Genomic DNA, 21,068 nt, shown 5'->3' with positions numbered 1-21,068 from the left:
TAAAAATACCCACATACTGGCTTAAAATATTAGCTTATTGCGGTTTGAGACCTGCACTGCATTTGCCAACAACCATCCAAAATTAAAGCCGGAGTTGTTATGTAAACAGATTAGTTGCATAATATCAGATTTCTGGGTTTGGGTATAGAAAAACTGCACATTCACAAAGATACAAAACAACATTACTTTGGTATCTATTTCACTCAAACAATTAACAAAACAAAGAAGCAAGGTCTGTAAAAATACTTTTTTGCTTTCATTTAATTTTTGAATTTTCATTTTACATTTTGTTTTATTAAGTTTACTTGTCATTCTGCTTTGTTAATTTTTAAATTAATACAATGCATTTGAAAAAAGCCCCTTTATTTCATTTTTAAGAACTCTTCAAATTATTGTACTAGAATCATAGTTGTCAATAAATGTTTTAAAAACATTTATAAAAGTAGAACAATGTGGGTTTTATTAACTAATTTTTTTTCTCTTTGTAGTGCTTTAAAAATGAATCATACTTGCAAATCCACAAGACAAATGGCCCTATTTCTCCTAAAAACATGAGAGTTGTAGTAGTTTGATATCAGATGTATTATCATTATTGCTGAATCAATAGGCCCATAGATGTGAGAGCTGTGGCACAAAATATTTGATCAGGCAGATCATTATTGCAGAAAGAGACAGGCAATGTCCCTTCTGCAATAATTCTTCATACATGCCTGATCGCTCTGTGAAACCGGATGCCTACTAATCCTGGCTTCCCCCGCGCTTGCTGGGACTGAATGAACTATCGCGTAAGAGTTACACCATCTTAGCCAAGCTAATCAAGATGGCAAAAGGTCGCAAGGAGGAAAAGAAGAAGGTGGCAGCAGCCTGCAATGGAATGGGCACAGATGAGTATAGCGAGTTTATTTCTGCTTTAATGAACAGTTTGTGGAGAATGTGTCATTATTAAGTCTTTAAAGTTTTCTGCACATACATTACTTATTAGTTTATTTCTACTTCACATACTGTAACTATGTATTTCATAACATAATGCAGGAGTCAGGGCAGAACTCTAGCCAAAACGTTTGTGCTTGGTTTTATAGAGTCAGGGGAAGTTATCAGTATGATTTATATTAGTGGTATTTCCTCCCAAATCCTCTTCCAATGACCTCCCTCAATAGCACAATAAGTGTAATCATTGCAAATTGGACCAAGACAGCAATAAAACTTAACAGACTTTCCAATCCCATCCTCATTCAATGCAATAAGTTCTACAATATACCAAGCACAATTTACAACAAAGACCTAAACCTTCTTGTATAGCCGGTTAAACTATAGCGGTGAAATGGGGGAATATAATGATGTTATAACGCAAGATTTCTTACCTCCACTTTTAATCAGAATATCAAACAGATCATCCATTTGCTGGCTGTGTGCATTCATTACCTATATGAGGAAAAAGCACATTGTGATTTCCCAACATCTTAAACTTGCAATTATTTGCATTTAATGGTAAATAAAAAAAGCTTGAAAACCTAAAATCTCTAAAGAAATACGTCAGAAGGGATCAATCTACCCCTCTTTATGTTGCCATTCTAGCAGTGTGGTAGAAGCAGTGAGATTATTTTTCCAATTGTGCCAGTCTGTCACTGGAATTCTTACTAAGGTTCTAACCCCAAACTAAAGTTGGGCTTAATCTTCTAAAATCCTTTTTTATTACTAGAAGAGGTAAGGTTCTAAGACTACGGCTTGTGTTCTTCACCACAATAATCAGTGAATGAGGATCATAATGGAAGGGAAGTAAGCCGAAGGTAGCGGCAGAGGAAGGCTCTGCTAAAAAAACTATTGAGTAATATCCTGTGCCTCTGCAGTGGTTTAATCTAGAAAGTATTTCGTTCTGCTGGTTGTACTACAAATAAGTATTTTGGAAATATACATTTGGTAAAAAAGAATAGGTAGAATCTACCTAAAAGCTGCTGCCAAACTTATTTTGTCTTTTTTATTCTACATGTAACACTGACCTGGACAGTTTAACGTGTTCAAATGCCAGTATGTATTGGGTGTTGTCCTGTATCTATGAAAAAGAAGTCTTACAGGGAAATTATACTATATTGCATTTTATCCAGCATAGATGGTGAAGTAATTTAACCGTTTCTAGTGTTGTCTGGCAGATATTTTTAATACCTGAGCTATGACTCACAAGTACAAACAAGCCTTTCTAAAATTTACTTATGTACATACACATTTTAGTGCATCAGCTCTGAAATTGCAACTGTGCAGCCTGTATATAACACCTTTGAGATATACACAGCTAGAACTGTAAACTAATTATAAAAATTAAAAATGTGCTACAGAACAAAAAAAAAATCAGAATAAAGTGATCTAAACCCCATAAAAAATAATAATCGTGCCCTGCAGTGTAGTGGCTCTAATTCCTATGGTGTTGGGAATAAACTTAATAGACTTAGAAGTGGAAAGATTTGACAATACATGTTTTACTCAATATTGCACACTGACAGGGCAAACTAACCATTGCATTAAATATGATAAGGTTCAAATTGCCACTTGCAACCATCAACCAATGGGCACAGTCCCCATTTTCTTGATTAATATCCATGGAGCTCTGTTAACGAACATGGTGGGGAAAGCTTTCATTGGCTGATAGCTGTTAGAGGAAGGAACACTCTGTGATGTCTAACGTTCTACTATAGGTAGCACAAAGCACTGTTCCACACAGAAGAGAGGGAAGAGGAACTGCCAGAAATGTGGATGAGAAGTGGAAGAAGACATCTGCAGAACAATAAAAGATGTTGCTGCATTTAAAAAGTGTGTAGGATAAGTAACTTTTAAATATTCATAGAAAAGTTATTTATTACAGGAGTTTTAGTCCCACTTTAGAACAGAGGATAATATTGTGTCAGAACTGTTCTAGAACAGCAGTCAGGGAAAATTTTGGTGGTCCGTGGCTCTGGCTGGTGCGCCCCCCCAGCGGGGTCAGGAGAAGGACCCGGCTTTGGGGGACACCACAATCCAGAGCAGCGGACCATGTGCCCCATACAGATTGCAGGCTCGGAGCAGTGGGGGGGTTGTGTCTCTTCCATCGCAGGCTTAGATCTGGAATGAGAGAGTGGCCGGGTTCTGGCATCATGACGTCACTTTGAGTGACACGGCTCTCTGCGCATGCGCGGTCCGGAGTCTGTAAAATTAGTGGTCCGTGATGACCAAAAGGTTGGTGACCACTGTTAAAGAATACACAAAAGGTTTTATTTTATATCCAATATACCAATTGTGCATTAAGATTTCTAAGTATCTTTAATAAACATCAATTCATGCAACTATTTTATGCTTGTGGTCCCCCAAGGAAATCTTGTATTAATCAAGACCTTGGGAGCAATAAGTCAGGCGATAGGTTTCTGGCCAAAAAAAAATTTTCAAACAAATTCTAAATCTTTGAGATTTCAGGGTTTGTCTATAGGTTTTATAGTCTTTAGCCAAAATGTATACAATCATTCCCTAATGAAGCAAATCCTATAGATTTCACAAATGAGTCACTTCTTTCTATTTGGATAAATAATTCACCTTAATTGTCCTAAAGATTCTCAGTTTTAGAAAGTCAAAATGCAATCTTTATTATATAGGGGATGCCTTAAAATACCTTCCAGGTCATTAGGGACCCATTTTTATAATTACCATATCCACAGATCACAGTATATTAGTGTGGTAATCAGTAGGAAAATTTCCTCACATAGCTGACTATTGGAAGAATGTCACCTGTATTTAAACTGACCTGAGAGGCACAAATTGCTCATTGCTCGAAGAATCACTAGAAACTTCTTGAAGAACCTTGGGTTCTACAATACCCTGGTTGACAAACACTGTCCAAAGCTATTTAGAACGAAGCACAAAAGCATCAAAGCTTCAAGGAAAATGCCTATGCAATCAATTTCAAAAGCATAGCTTGATTATCGGATAGGATTTGAATATGGAATTTAAATTACACCTACAAATCTAGAAATTCAGAAAGTGAGCAGCTTTCATAATAGCAAGACTACACAGTCGTAATATTTAAAAATAAATCATTCATCTTAATGAAACATGTAAGGCATAAAAATGTGTGCAGAAATGACAGAACAATGTTGGGCAGCTGCTACTTTTGAAGACCAATCAAATATCTCCTTAGGAAAGAGGAAATAAAATACGACTGGATCTAGAAACCCACTGTAATAGCAAATTTTAGTAAGCTACGTGCCTGCTTTATGGCCTCTTCATAGCGTGGAGGGTCTTTTGATTTAGCACTGGAATTGTTGAACAAAGAATGTCGAACAATGTACTGCTGTGATGGGGAAGTAGAGTTGGACTGCAGAAAGAAAACAAAACAGAATTAACAAATGAAAAGATAATGAAATCAGCAATGTGAGGGATTTAGAAGCGTTAATCTGCTGTCTGGAAGCACTCTCTTGGAAAGAGAGATATATTTTCATGCTCTAGAATGACAGCCCATTCATATAACACCATATTGGACCATGAAAACCACTTTTGCGTTGAAATGTGCTTCTAAAATAAACAACCTTTCATGATTGACAAGGCCCTAAACTGTCTCTAGAAATCAAACCCACACACCTTTAGCCAATATTCACATGCCTAGGTCCGTGTTCTTTAACCCTAGATAGCCCTAGATTTAGTGAAGAGGTTGCAGCAGGAGCTAGCTAGAATTCCCTTCCTGGCGGTAACCCCGAGTATTTATTTAATATATGCTAATGTACAGTTATATTATAGGTTTGTGTTTTTTTATTTAAAGTTTACAATTACATATTGGACATATTTTGGTGAGTTATGCTTAAGAATTAAATGCCTATAGTGTAAAACAAAAAATCATGAAAGACAATGAACCGCTTTTATACATAGAAATTCGGACAGAAGTGAACCGCCCAGGATGTGAAGGCATGCGGAGGGCCACACTGTAACACAGATGCATGCCTGTTGGCATGTGGTTAGAAGTGTGAATATTTGTGTGGCAATACAAGAATCCCAGGGGCCTCTAATCCTGGAGTGTTATAAAATATTTCTTCCCTACACCAAAATAATTTTATTGTGTGATCTCTATGAATTGTAACCTTCCTGGTCAGAAGGTAGAATGTTCAAATGCACGTATTAGCACACTTGTTACTAAAACTAACTGACAGGTGTACTTAAACAACAGAAAACACTTCACACATTGATAAACTTCACATAAGAAGACTTATTTAAAAATAAAGTGTATAATAAAGTAACCCAAGCTCAACCAATCAGAAATGATCACTGAGTGGACTCCATTATAATACATTAAAGCTTGATTGGATGCAACTAGATAACTGCATTTCGATGCCTTGTACACTTTAACAAAAGTGTGTAATTTCTAAAACTGATTCATTGTTTTTTTTAGTCACTAAAGGTGCGTACACACTTCCAATTTTTATCGTTCCAATCGAACGACGAACGATCGATTGGGCAAAAAATCGTTCGTAAAAAAGTAACCAACGACGCAGACGAACGAGGAAAATTGTTGGAAACGAACGACCGGACCGGCGGATCGGATTGGGCGACGATCGTTGAACATCGTTCGTGTGTACGGTCGTTCGTTGATCGTCCATGTTCAGAGCATGCGTGATGAACGAACATTCGTTCACTTTCCTGTCGTGCACATAGTTCCTCTATCGTTCAAACGATCGTATCTATTGTGTGTACAATATCTACGAACGATCGTGTCGTTATCTCTATGTGCAGGATCGGTGCTATACGATCGTTCATATATATCGTGCAGGAACGTTCGTCGTTCGTTTTCCGACGATAATAATTGGAAGTGTGTACGTAGCTTAAGTGTTTAAACAAAGAACTATTTAACAGCACATACAAGGATGTGCTTACAGTGCAAAATACATTGGGAAATGGTGCCTGAAAAATCCTTGAAAGCTCTGAATTCATTATCCCAAGAAATAGACAAAAAGAAAAAGTGTCCAAAGGATAGACGAAAAACACATTCGGTTTTAGTCTACATATATTAGAATGAAAGTAATGGCACTTACTTTACCAAGTAAAAAATCTATTTTAAACTATGCTAGCAATAAAAGACAAAAATAGACCAATACTCTTAACAGCCCACCATAGCCTTATATGCCTCACAAAAAACAACACAGAGGGGGCTGACCATGATCCCAAATGGACCCCTTCAGTTGCTGAACAAGGATGCATGGAAGGCGCTGCCACTGAATCCAACTTCTAGGGTTTTGCCCCTTGCCCTTTGTATTCTGACATACATAAAATCCAGCCTTCATTTGCATTTGTAAAATCATCTTTGATCACAGGCATAAGGATCATTTCATCAGAAAGTGTCTAACCTCATTAAGGACCGTTGAAGGACCGTTCTGCACTGGAGCAGCAAGCTGTGTTCTCGTCGTCTGGGATGTAGTTGACACGCTGTTGTTAAACGATGGAGGAACCGTGGTAACTGGATTTTGCTGATATGTAAATATATTGTTGGATGTTGTTGGAGCACAAACCTGCAAATAAAAACATACAAAACAGATATTTATGAAGTACAAATAAATACAATAGTTTATGGTTTATCATTTCTTAAGACTTCCGACTCTCACTCTTTACATGTCGGTCACAGAAACTAGTAATAACATAGAGGAAAATTACAGACTGGCATAACATACAATAAAAACATGTTGCCTATTCATTACTGCTTATAATGACAGTAGTGTAACGGACAATATCCAATGCTTGTGTCTTGAAGAAAGCATGTGAACTATTGCACACAAGTCAGTTCGCTCAAGCAATAGTCTTTCTGCCAAACACAACAGAATTCTGTGAAGTTTATAACCATCAGTACAAGCAGAATAGCAGTTTTAAAATTGTATTATTGTATTATCTATAATCAAATATTGTGTTTGCTTACTGGCAAATTTCATCATTTCTGTATCTACCTTTTAGGTGATCAAACAACTAGTATAAAAGACCTGGGTATTGAAGATAATATAAACGCCCATTATCAAAACCACAATAAAAAAAATATTCAGCAGTAATACCAATAACTAAATATTAGCTTTTAATCTCTATCACTTATCCATAAGATAATGCACTAATGTCTGGATCTACAAGCAATACTTAGAGATAATCCAATAACTGCATACTATCCATTTTATGAAATCATAATTGTACAGTTTCATATGATGTACAGCATTTATTCAATTGAAAAAAGTCTTTATTAAATGTTTTTATTTTTTAGGAATAATAAAATATAAAACCCATGTACCCACTATGCAGCTTAATATGCGATACATACTGCAAAACATTATCTCCCCCTACTGGATAGAAGTAGTACGACACCTTTGTTATCATTGTAACACAATAAACTTTCTCTGGAGTAGGAGGGGGTAGATCTTGTACCTGGAGTGAATCACTTTTAGGATGCTGGCTTTAATGACATTTAAAAGTCCACACAGAGCTGAGCAGGGCTACTAATACTCTGAGCAGCAAATAATACTTGTTTTTAACTTCTGAAGAGGAAGAGTCTTTAAAACATCTGTGCTACTATTTAGGATTTTCCTTCACACCCGTTCTTTTTTTTTTATTAAAAAAGCGTTAATCCTCCAAGTCTAAGGACTCGGTTTCCTTCTAATTATTCTCTAATCTGATAATTCCCACACCTTTCTTGCTTGTTGCTTATTCAAAGTGAACTTGTCTTGAGCTGCAGGCGGTTTTTGAGATGAAGGTGCTTGGACCAGCGCTGCTGCAGTTGTAGTAAGAACCGAAGGCTGGGCCGTGCTTGCTGGCTGTGGGTGCCCAAAAAGGAAACAAAAACAAACCAACAGATTTTATTTCTTCAATCAAATAACTTTAAACCTTGAATAATGTTTACATATAAAAAATAATGATGAATGTTGATAAACACTTAAAAGTAATTCCATTTGTGAAGAATATATTTTAATGTTTATTTGTTATATTTTTCTGGTGTATAGGAATTAGTTTTTAAACATCTGTTGTTAATGCAAAGCAGAACACCTCAAAAATTATCCCAAGCTTAACATAAATATAAATAACTAGAATCTAAAACTGCATACCGCCATGTTTATAAATCACAGCAAATGGTTTTTCACTTGCAAACATTTCCTATATTACACTAATTAGAACTTGGATTACTGCACAAAATGGCCAGCTCAAACCTAAGCAGCACAAAAAGAAACGCTCCATTTTTTTTTCCTGTGGGTCTAAGAAGTTGCAGGGTACGGGTTTATCAATCATCAATTATTAGGACTTTAGCGAAGTGTCCCTGCAGAAGCAAAGAATCTGAATGCACTTTTCAGATCACATTGACATTACAGGGCAACCGAAGGTGCCAATGCCTTGGAAAAAGTAAAAAACTAATCATGAACACTTCAAACAGCACTGGAGAGGTCAATGTACTGGAAAAGGGAATGTAAAAGGACAGATCAGAACTTAGCACTAATTCAATGACCATTCCTGTTAGGTCGTTCAAACTGCTTAACAGGAATGGCCACTGAATTGTATGTATGTAATTTCACTATTTGTACTCAATACACAAATTATTTTTGAAACCAAAGCGTGAGCCACAAACCTCTCTCCTTTTCTTTCTCCGATTCTATACATTTTCCTATCTATGAGACATATATTTTAAACACAATTTAACTCCTAAACAGTCTACTACTGGCAGTTAGTATGCTTCCTGTGCTTTTAGAATCTTTACTTGGGCACAGAAACATTCCAAGAATACACTGGTCATAGTCTGTTCAATAACCATTTCATTTCACAGACAGATTGGAATTACTTTTATAGCCATCATCTAAAAACTTTGCTAACCCTAATACTAAACCATGCTTAATTAACACTAAAAAGAAAAAAGTATTCAAAATGCGGCAACAGACTTCATTTAGTAACTGATAATTACATACAATATTGCAATACTGCTGCCAATAGAGTTACAAAGAAAAGATGACACACCTGAACTACTGACAGCTGCATTGCATTGGTGGTTTTGATGGAGACAGGAAGTAAAATCTGAGCCGTTGGAGTGGTTAAAAGTGCCTGAGACTGAGCTACCACAGCTTGTGGTGGCCTTTGAGAAGTCACATAGAACTGCTGGATAATGTTCTGATGTTCAGGATTGGGAACTTCATGTTTGATGACAACAGCATTGTTGGCAATAATACTCTGGGCACCAGTAGTTACTGTGGGCTGCCCTATCAAATGGCCACTCAAAATTGCCGGAGTAGAATTCTGGCAGTCAGACATGGAGTTCTCCTCCTTAATATTAGCAGTGAAGTGCTTCTGATCCACATTTACTAAAATGTTAGAACAAGGTTGTTGTTGCTGCTGCTGCTGTTGGCCACGTTTTTCTACTTCAAGCTGCATCTTCAAAACTTCAACAAGCTTCTGCTCTTGTTCCAACTTCCTCTTAAGCTCCTCAATTTGCTTTTCTTTTTCTTGAAGCTTGCGGTCTTTTTCTGCAGCATCTAATTCCATGCTTGTAGTGCTAACACTGGCTGCTCCTATGCTGTCCTCATTAATGCCAACTTTATTGGGTGAAGCGTTCATAAACTGAGAAGGAGACATCATGGTCATAATCTCAGCAAAAGTGTCTGTCATGTTAGTGTCTTCTGTGCTAAAGTTGGATTGTTCAGAAGGGGCAGGAGACATGGGTAATGGGGAGTTCAAAGCATCCAAAGACGCTTGGCTGCTTCCATTTGTTGATGAAGCCGTCTCTATATTCATATTTTGGGAAGGACTGTTAAAGGCTGCTGCAGTAAATGTTGCTGTGGCATCTTCTGTGCAACCACTACTAGCAGACGTTGTTGTGATTGTGGCTGTTGTGGCATTGTTTGTAGTTACACCATTATTATTTAAATCCTGGTATGGCTTTAAACGTTCAATAAGATCTGTTTTTGTACCAGATACTGGCAGGCCTCTAAGCTTCAATTCCATTTTAAGTTCTGCAACCTGAAAAAAAGAGTTAAATGAATAAATATAAGCTTGTATACACATATTTTGCATGCTAATAAAACCTAATTGCCATTTGGGTACTAATTAAATAACTAATAATAAACTAATTAGGTACTATTAAAACTTCAAAGATAGTATGTAATGGTAAAACCCATATACCTCAGGGTTATATTTACATTAAACTTGACAAAGCTAGACCATTTCAGAATGATCCACAATAAATATCTGCAGAAATGGGAAGCCGAGTTGGGAATTGGATTAGAAGCTCACAACGGGGTGAAAAAATAGAATACTATTAAATTGTGCTAAGAAAACAGGACTGGTATATTACACAAATTATCAAGCCACATAGCCCACATGGCATTTGTGGCTGCCTATGGCTAGGTATTTTCCTCAGATTTGCTAAGCATGCCCCTTGGTACAGAGAAAAACCATTTCAAGTATGATACCTTCAAATCGTCCAAGTTAGAGGGCAGAGGTCCGACCTTTTTAAACTGGATACTGTTCTGCCTGCTCACTATATTCTGGACTGAGGCTGTTGCGTTATTGCACACATTGTTGGTTGCAGTGTTTACATTGTTTGGTTTATCAGTCAATGACCTTGAAAAAAAGACAAAAACAAAATGCAATTTCATCTTTAGCACAATCAAGTTGAGAGAGAGTGATTAGATGTTCAAATTAGGAAAATACAATCAGAATAGGACAGTCCTTTATGAAACGCTTCTATAACACAAAATATGCAATCAAGGCCAGATGTTAAAAGTGACCAATTGTTTTATATAATTTTACATGATCCAAAATGACTAATTGTTCATATCAGTTGGAGCTAAATAGATAATCAAGTCATGTAGGTATGTCTACTTGCAGGGCAAGATTTCTATTACAAGCCCTTAAGTCACTTATCTTTCCTTTTACCACAAATCTTTGCATAGTTGCCAAAACAAAACATTTACCTAAATTTACAGCAAGGTTCCATTCGTAAAAAAAAAAAAAAGTTGAAGAGGGATCTGTCTACAGAAAAGTGTAACCTGGACTGCATGACATATACTGACCATGTAAAAAGCATGTTTCCACAAACCCAATTTTGGTAATCATGTTCAGATATTCGTCTAGGCTCAAGTCATCCATGGCCTCAGGATTTAGGTAAATTCTCTAAAGTGAGATTTTAGTGAAAAGAAAAAAGAACAAGGGGGACTCTGTGACCTACTTAAGTGGTGCAGGTAGGATTGTCTGGTAATTGTAGTGTTGCTGTTGCTGGCTGAGAATCTGAAGCTGGAGGAAGAGCTGCTGTTGCTGTAGCAAGCGTGCATAATTGGAATCCATCTCTGGTTCATTTTTCTCCCCTTTCTGGTCAGGTGGAATATACTGGTGATATTTCAGCTTCTTTACCCTTGGTTTGGGTTCCTTTGACTTCTTACTGCGTGGTTTTTCATTAGCATTCTTTGGTTGGCTTTGCTGTTTAGAAATCCAAATGACACAATGTAATTACGGATCATCAACACAACTGCTAAACCCAATACATCAGTGGCAACAAACTATCAATTATTCTCTATGTTCAATCTCTGGTATGTTTGACACAGACATCTTCTTACATTCATCATTTTGTATCCCAATTTTTTCCATTCCATGTATTTTATAAACAAGAATATATATATATATATATACATATATATATATATATATATATATATATATATATATATATATAAAATAATTAAATACATATAATTGAAGAATTATTTTTGCCACTAGAAGCAGTCTCAATTGACAGAATCATCTAATGAAACATGCAACACTTTACACCCACTAGAAATCTCAGTTATATAGGTATATTACCCACAAAGTAATTTTCAGATTAACAGAATTACATAAAACACACACACAAAGTTCTTATTTATTGTTAACAATATAATAAAAATGGTATATAACTACAAATCAGGCCTTAATAAAAAAAAATCTTTCTTTTTGCAAAAACCTAAAACTCCAAACCTCAGAACGGCCACCCATTCCACAGTCACCTAGAGACCAGTAGACATTTATGTCAATGCTATAATACTACATGTAATTAGCAGGCTTTGTGTAGGTAAAATCTAAGGAGCCTCTCACATTGTGGATTATATCCTGGGCAGTATGGTACAATGCAATGCACAAGACAGCTGGGCTGCTTACATAAAGTGCACCAAAAAACAATGTGACTGCACTATTTCCAGCCGCACACTGAACTTTAGTGACAAAACAAATGAATGGCACAATCACAAATGTACAGAAAGCACATTATTGTGCACCTATGTTTTATTGGGTCATAATAATGTAACTTTTAGACCCAGTAAAAAGAAAAGCAGTCCAAGAAAATTCCACCACTGAATATTTCTGGAATAATTGAGAATATCAAACTGATACAGGGTTTTCAAATAGACAGTGCTCTATTAATAATAAATCAAAGCTCATTTTTTATCTTCCAGGTACTGAAATATCAGGGTCTACATATGTTGACAACACATCATGGAAAGGCAATGTAAAAGTTGGAACTGTACATGGAGGCTCACCAGTGTCCCATGTATAATATGCCTCCCCTCTTACACCCATGCTAATATACTGTGAGCTATGGATATAGTAATCATAACATTGAATTAACACTGAATGTAATATTAGTGCAGGTACCAAGAGGTGCAGAAGTGAGTAAATCTTTTTAGCTCCTATCAAGCTTCACATTACAGATTTTCCACCGTTAGGCCTACTGTAGCTTTTAGTAATACATCTGTAGATATACATTTGACTCACATATGTGTCTACTCATATTCCACTTATAATTTTTCCATATACATTTATACATTGCAACTAAATTTACTAGCATGAAACCCAGGTAAGGTGTGCTGAAGGACAAGTATGCAAAGAATAGAATATTTACATCTCAACAACTTACTTAAATTGATTGAAGATTGATGAAAAGTTTTTTTATGGCTGTATGATGTATGATGAGACAATTAAGTAAACAGGTAAAAGTAAATCTTAAGGAAACTAGATTTTTTTTAACCTTTTGAGAGGAAAAAAAATTATATACATATACACATATACACACACTTATTTGATTTACCTTTACTAGCGTTGGTCCAGGTTTCAAAACAGTATTGGGTACAGGAGACCGGGTTGCAGGATCAGCAGTTGGTGCAGGTTTAAAAAAATCAGGCACAACTGAATTAATTGCTGGGCTCTGCAAGCAAGAAACAAAAAAAGTTACACAAAAAAAATCACCTACTGTATGTGCATTCTTACATTATACTGTATGATTGCTTTCCTCACTGTGAACTATGTTTAGTAAATCAGTAATAACATAGTATCTAAACCTTATAGGAAACAAAACATATGTGGTTAAAAAAATGATATAAACTGTACAAAGTAAACTGAGACGTCAGACATTGTGACACAAGATTCAAATTAAATTTTACAGTTTACTCACTATTTCTTTAATGAGCCCTAATGCAGTCCTGACAACAAAACATACCACCTCTAAAACTCCTTTTGGGAATACAAAACCCACAGAGTATGATGAGACCTAAAGAAAGTCTGAAATGTGTCATTGGGTACATCAAGCTACGACAGCCTGGAAAATGACTGGAGATTCTGTGCATCAGAGAACAGGTATAAACAGAAGTACAAAACGCCAATAGACAACGACCAGGAGGCCACGTTTTCATGCATATTATGTGCTTATGGGTGCCCTGTAGCCACCACTAGCCAAACAATTCATACGGTGATTTTATGATCAGACCATTCCAGGACAGTTCAGCACACAAAAAGTGAATGGATCATTTCTAGGTGTTTAACACTCCACTAATGTGTGTGGGCAACTTACCATGGTAAGAAGGCATTTGCCTATTTACAAACTAGTACGTTATTAATAGTTAATAAGTTCAACTAGTTAAAAAATGATCACTTTAAAACTGAATACTTTAAACCTAACCAACAAATTTTAGGAAATGAAGGGTCCCCCATTTTGAGAGTTTTTGGTTTGAGATCAGTTGGTCAAAGGTTCTGCTGTCTGCACCCCTAATAACAGTGCAGAGAAAAGTTTTGAGGCGCAGGCTTCATAAAACAGTAATCCTAGGACACGGACTGCAGGGCTCACAACCAACAGATCTAACACCAACCACATAACCCTCAAACTTAGTTGACTATGTTCTATTTCATACACAAAGAGTATCCTGACCTAAATCCACAATCTTTTCAATCCAATGACTATCAATGAGTTGAACTACCACAGACCTATCCACAGCTGGCAAGCTCACATTAAACTAGTGACTGGAGCTTTAGGAGGCACCACTAATTGTTCTTGAGGGGTACAGCAACAAACACTTTATTTACCTTTACCCATCACTGAGCTCACTTTCACAACTATTTTTATGTAATAATGAAGGCCTAAAGCTAACCGATGTGAGCAGGGCACTGATCTTCCTCCAATTCTCTCCATCTCTTAGTATCTGCTAATATTGTGTTGTTATTTTAGGTAACCTATAGTGCTCTAGAAATCCTCTGCCATCTAAAAATGTGTATTTGTAAAACACGCACAAGTGATGCTTGAACTGGGAAAATTTCTAATTGTAGAGTTATCTATGCCCACTCTTAACCTGAAAATGGTAAACTGTAAATTCTAAGTAAATATGGCTGCTCCACACTTCTGTGTTAACAAATTAGAGAGAATCAAGAATTACAAATGATTAACACTCTGTGATAAAATTACATCCCAACAATCCTACAAGGACTCTAGTTTGCCTTTAAGAGATAGTCATGAATTGTACTAAACGTTAATAAGCAGAAGGTTTTTCGCAGACAATCGCAAAGACAAATTCCATATGATTGACATGACTAAGTATAACACATAATGAACATAATTAGTCACTTTAGGATCGCAGCAATTTATAATGATAAATGGAAAAAAAACAGAGGCTTGTTAAAGGGTCTTTTGCTAAATGTTTTCAACATAAATTATATTCTGGGTGTTTATTTAGTAAATGATATATTTGGAAGACTATTTTTCAGGTTGTACCGTATTTTTCCTATAAGACGCACCCAATTTTAAACGAGAGAAACCTAGAAAAAAAAGATTCTGAACAAAATACTAAAAAATCACTCTGTGTCAATGTATCGCCTTCTAATCACTCTGACACAGAGTGATCAGAAGGGGATACATTGACACAGAGTGATCAGAAGGGGATACATTGACACAGAGTGATTAGAAGGGGATACATTGACACAATGTATCCCCTTCTGATCACCCTGTGCCAAAAAATCATACTCACCCGATACCGCGATCCCGCGATGCTGTGGGCTTCTTCTTCTCCTCGCTCTCCTCCTGGCTGCAGCGCGTGTCTCCTCCTCCTCTGAGCGAGGAGAAGCCGACACGCATACCCCAGCGATCCCATAAGCAGGCTGATCCAGCCTGCTTACCGGATCGCGAGGGCACGTGTGCCGGCTTCTCCTCGCTCAGAGGAGGAGGAGACACGCGCTGCAGCCGGGAGGAGAGCGAGGAGAAGAAGCACGCAGCATCGCGGGATCGCGGTATCGGGTGAGTATGATTTTTTTTTATTATATTTAACATGTATTCGGTGTATAAGACGCACCCACTTTTCCCCCCCAGTTTTGGGGAAGAAAAAGTGCGTCTTATACGCCGAAAAATACGGTATATCTGTCTCTACAGCCAGGAATATGCCCAAAGTATTCTCCATTACAGGTACTATTTATTCTGTTCACTGTCATTCTTTACTATATTAGATTTAATCCTAAATAAACATAGTATATGTCCCGTAAGTAAGGGGTTGGTGTGAATTTTGACAATAAAATTACTTGTACAGCATAGTAATAACAGTGTTAATCCATTGGCTTCACCGGGCTTAATGCAAAGATGGCAGGAATGGAATATATAATTGTGTGACATAAAGGTGTGGGTAACATTTGATGAGCTTCAAAAGAAACATGCATGAAAATTTCCTAATTAAGGAGAATTAGCAAATGTATTAAATATTTTCTGACAAAACAGGTATTATACAAAAGCATGGGAATCATGTTATTGAGATTCTTGGATATTACTTGATGGGAGCATCTAACAAGAAAGTAGGCATAACTGCCATGATATGTTTTTTAAACCATAGACTTCAAATCATGATGGCTTCAAAAATTGTATGGTTGGCAAAAATATATATACACATTTATTAGGGTATTCCCTAATCCAGAATAAAAGTCTGCATGGCTTCCAAAGTAAACTGTTGCTGTGCTTTCAGAAGCTCCAGTAACCTTCATTACTGAGTGTCCGGGGAAATTTCCCAAAGCCCAGCAATTACTTTTGAAGCCTTCTAGTACTTTATCATGGGCACAGAATAGGGAAATCATTGAGACAACAGGCCCTGCCAAGAAAAGGAACACCACTGACTTCCATCTTACAAATAACATACCACGTTGGTTGAACATAACTGTCAGTGTGAACAATTTCCCCTTTAGGGCAGGCAGTTGGTTTAAACAACCTCCTACTCATGCAGAGTAAGAGGTGAGATAAACCAGAATGAAAATTAACAGATGTTATAAATGAGTTCAGTTGTGACACTTAATGACGTTTTATTCCCTGTAAGCAATAAAAAGGCTTGTTCGTTCCAGGGAAAAATTAAGGTCAACTGTTTATGAAAATGTGAATGGTAAGCTTCCGCTTTCAATCAATGCTGTTTTCTGGAACTCTTTGTGTATCCTTATAAGTATTGGTATTTGGATTTGTATACCTATTAATGTGTCTGGATTTTTTCTAGCACTCTGTCTCTGTAATACCAGAACGGTACAAGTTGTGCATTTCATATACTTGTACTGTAGCTGGAGAAGTACATGCAACTTAAAGCAGACTTTACACAAACAGAAAGGTACCCTGCAATTTTTTATACACAGAATTTATATAGCACCGACATATTATGCAGCACTGTACAAAGTCCATAGTCATGTCACATGCCAAATTTCACTATATTTACATCCTTGCTATATCTTTTCGGTATGAACACGAATCCTCTAATTTTTTATAAAATTTACATTGCATTTAAGAAATACCTGAAGGGAAAACAAGCTCAATCATTTTACTCTGCAAACCTGCATGTCTTCAATCAAAAGGGCTTCAATTTAAATTTATAAATTTCATAAGGGCTATAAACACTAAATTGGGATTTTTTTTTTTTTCTGTAAAAAGTAAAAATAATAAAAAAATTTTGAGAAGACAAACTCACATGAGTTGGTGGAGGTAAAGAAAATAATAAAAATAAGTAAAAAAAATTAGAAAAACCTAAAATAGGTCCATGAGGATAGAAACAAGGGAACTGCAATAGTTGACTTACTTTTAAAAGTCACAGGCTATGGGTGGGAATGATGTAACTACTGTACTGCACATGCGTGCCGGGGTAATTCATTCCCGGCAGCCAGGTATGCTGCAATTGTACAATGAGCTGCACATGCAAAGCTCAGGTCACATTAAAGAAAAAATTGCAAACAGGTTAAGTTTGCTTTATTGTAAAAATGACCTTGCATGTCTCTTCAACATTAAATTATGTGTTTGCTCTTACTTTTTACATTTATTTCCACTTTATCTGACCAGCAAGTATGTTACATTCTCCTAACCACTTCTTTGTGTCTGCTCTGCTTGACATTACTTAATTCTAACTACAAAACCCCGTATGCCATTTTAAATATGACATATTTTTGCACACTATATACTATGCTGAACGTTGCATATTCCTGAGCCGTGTGTTATCTATGCTATACTGTGACATGGTCCTGAAACCTGCATTTTTTATATAAATGCGCTCTATTACATTTACCTAAATGCTGTTGTACATTACATGATTCTGACAACAGTACTTTGCAATCTCGCAGTATAATAAACATGTTCTACATATTTGTTGCTGAATGTTACATTCTAAGAAATACTTTTTGGGTAGAGCTGCAAGTCATGAGAGGTAAACTTGACTTTTACCAGTAAGTGAAATGACCATCTATTTCTACTTTTAGTTTTCATCATTTGGTCTAAAGTAGCTACTTTATTATTAACATAGCCTTTGTTTATAACCATCTGTTTTATATTAGGTTAAGGAGTTTCTTACTTTGTCCATTATATCTGCCTGCCATCTTATTACAATCCCCAGCTACTCTAAGCTCATACTAGTTGCTTGTAAGTATATTCACTATAAACTTATTATATTAAATTTGAGACATAGGCGATTTTTTACCTTAATGGCAATCTTCAACCTTTTTATCTATGCAATTACTTTTTTGTTAATATAATATAATGTTTTAATGATCTTTCCTAATTACTTTGTTTAGCTGTATCCCTTACTCCTGATGAAGTAGTAACAAAAACACTGCGAAACGTGTTGAGAATATTTAAACTAAATCTAAACCCCAACTTCTATGTGACCATAACTGTCAAAGACAAGATAATGTCAATTATGATGTTTCTCATGCAACCATATGTTTTACCCAAAGCAATTTATGTTTATGTATTTTTGTATGGGGAACTTAGCAATATATGGGTTAATTTTAAGTACTACCAGTAGTTAAACATACATGCTGATATTTGTGTAAACTACATTGATTCCCAGTGGAGACACTTTTTAAGCTATGTAAATAAAGATTTTTTTTTTATAGAAAATCATTGTTTCTGTGATATATTGGCCAAATAAATATCCCAAGTTATTTATGGGGTAAAAATCCCCCAACAAAAAGTCTAACATTGCGTATTTTAAATATCTAATTTTATACATATACATAGATAATGTGAGGGCATTGGTTCACTGACTGCATCCTGTGTAATACTCATGGGTCATCAAGCCGAGTATAACTTGCATCCAGAAATCTGTAATTCGGAGGACTGGTATTTATTCAAAGCATAAAACAATGAAAGATTGTTGTCAATGTGAAAATTGACAAGACATTAGATATATTTAGGTTCCACATTGTTAAACTTATTAAACAACATACCAGAATTCTGGTGTTGGATATGGGAGAAGCTGACTCGCTAGTTTTGATCTCTCCAGGAGAAGCAGCCGACCCCTGTGATTCTTGGCTTGCTGGCTGCTCTGGTGATAAAGCATCGCTGCTGTCCTCATCAAATGAAAAAGCATCTGTGTTTTCTGGAAAGGTATTTTGACCTGTTAATGGGAAAAAAAAGAATTCAAAAATCTTTGGTAGATCTTAAAGATTTATTTTTTTAAGAATGAGTATTTTTTTTATTCTTTACCTATAAATCTGCAATGGAACCCAACTGATCCAGATCAAAAACATGTTATGTACTACTGACAACTCTGCAAGCTTTTAAACAATAAAATAGTCCTCCAGACAGAATACATTTGAGGAAGTCTTTATTTAGGTTACAGATTGACAAATATCTGTTTGTTTGCTACAAATAAGAAAACCTAACCGGAAGGTTCAACAGTAAGGGAATCTCAGAATGCAAAAGTACAGACTACAACACTCCGAGCTAGCCCTTCTTCATTTTACATAGATAAAGGTACCGGCATCAAATGACGGACCCCAAATGTTTGTCAGCACTGCATTATGGAACATGCAGCATATTTACCATTATCTGATTATGATTCTGTACTACTACGAAAATTCTACAATATAAAAGAAACCTCGGCATCATCAGCAGGGCTATTTCTGTAAAAGACAAGAAAATTCTGATGTCTGTTCATCACAGTTCTAGAAGGCAGCAGGTTATACCCAGAGCTCCTCCTTAATGTTTAGATTGGGTTTTTTCTTTGCACAATGTCTACCCTGTAAAACCACAGCGCAAGTGAAATATTCCACCTAAAACATATCAACTTGAGCTGGTCCTTCTGCTCTTTTTTTCAATGAATACTCCCTGCTACATGAAAAGCAGCATGCCCAACGGGCCCCTATAGCCATGGACACTTAACAATTTAACCCACAAATGCTCTATATTCAATTACCTTGATGGCACTCCTGCCACCACTGTACCTCAAGCATGTGTGGCTGTGTATTCCTAGAAATGGCCCTGATCATAAGTAACAAAGTAGCAAAGGTGTAACAAAGAGTTTTTTTGCAAATGCTTGTATATGTGAATGCCTTGCAGTGCAACTATTTTTCTTTTTACTGTTCTGTCCAATTTCAGTTCTCCAAAAGGCCTAAAAATGTTTTATAAAGCAAAGCTTGCAAACAGTAAAAAGCTGTTTCAGTTCAAGTCTATAAAGACAGTTGGCAAATCACCCTCAGATGCTGATCACCCTTCATTTCAATATTAACCTTTTGTAGGAGGTGGCTTAATGCACTTTAACAAAGCAGTACTGCTTGGCACACCAGTCTGAATTCAGTCTTATGTTTACAGAAACACATTTTTTTACCAAATGAAATTTGTTGGCTGATATTTTAACATGGCGTCTTGCAATTTGTTTGCACCAACTTGGGCAACCTCATAGGAAGCTGGCCAGATCAGCAACCCAGACTAGTAAAGCCTGTAAGGTGCACACTTTAATATTTATCAAACCAATAAAGGCCTGCAGTCAGATTTTATTTATAGGTATTCTCTACATTTGATTGGCCTACAAAGGAAATCCATTTTTTAATACATGCCTTTGATGGCTTCCTTAACACTTGAATCAACTGGTAGTATGTTCTTTTCAACCAATTCCATTGGCCCGGGTCTCTGAGCAATCTTTTCATTGAGATCATCTGCCAGTCGTGCTCTCTTCAGTTTCATCTGAGTTGCCTGCAGGGATGGCTCAGCAAGTGTCTCTACACAGGGAGAAAGAAAATATTGTCATATCTTTTATTGCATTACCTCAAAGATTTTTTTTCTTTTATTCCCACATTGTGGGAAAGTGGATGATTTACAATCACTTTAATTCTGCAGATACCAGAATCAATAGAGATTTGTATGGAAAAGTTGGAACTCCACAGACAACACTAATCCCCTGGAACTGATTGATCAGAAGTGGTCTTAGATTCCGACATAGGTATGAGTAAAGCTGGGTCAGACAAGTGGTATTTTACCATTAAATTTACCCCCCCTGGGTGCCTACTGTCAAACACTAGGTGAATGGGAGCAGTACCAG

The 21,068-nt window shown here is 36.4% G+C and overlaps 1 protein-coding gene across 3 annotated transcripts in view; it reads right to left on the bottom strand.

Annotated features, from left to right (window-relative positions):
• The window catches only part of MRTFB (myocardin related transcription factor B), a 31,944-nt gene extending 11,176 nt beyond the window's left edge, over nt 1–20,768 (bottom strand). The window contains exons 1-10 of one of the 3 annotated variants that reach the window (XM_072419023.1): nt 20,587–20,767; nt 18,976–19,145; nt 13,070–13,186; nt 11,183–11,430; nt 10,425–10,575; nt 8,977–9,972; nt 7,665–7,790; nt 6,351–6,512; nt 4,226–4,333; nt 1,362–1,422 (exon numbers count right to left, since the gene is read on the bottom strand). In XM_072419023.1, coding sequence (XP_072275124.1) covers nt 1,362–1,422; nt 4,226–4,333; nt 6,351–6,512; nt 7,665–7,790; nt 8,977–9,972; nt 10,425–10,575; nt 11,183–11,430; nt 13,070–13,186; nt 18,976–19,145; nt 20,587–20,713 — 2,266 coding nt within the window. In that variant the 5' untranslated portion in view covers nt 20,714–20,767. Of the gene's footprint in view, nt 1–1,361; nt 1,423–4,225; nt 4,334–6,350; nt 6,513–7,664; nt 7,791–8,976; nt 9,973–10,424; nt 10,576–11,182; nt 11,431–13,069; nt 13,187–18,975; nt 19,146–20,586 lie in introns of all 3 variants that reach the window. The other 2 variants (XM_072419025.1, XM_072419024.1) reach the window with 2 other exon arrangements.
• Nucleotides 20,769–21,068: the final 300 nt, after the last annotated feature.

Source organism: Pyxicephalus adspersus, chromosome 7 (genome assembly GCF_032062135.1).
Source record: "Pyxicephalus adspersus chromosome 7, UCB_Pads_2.0, whole genome shotgun sequence".
NCBI lineage: Eukaryota > Metazoa > Chordata > Amphibia > Anura > Pyxicephalidae > Pyxicephalus > Pyxicephalus adspersus.
This window is presented reverse-complemented; position numbering and strand designations above follow the sequence as displayed.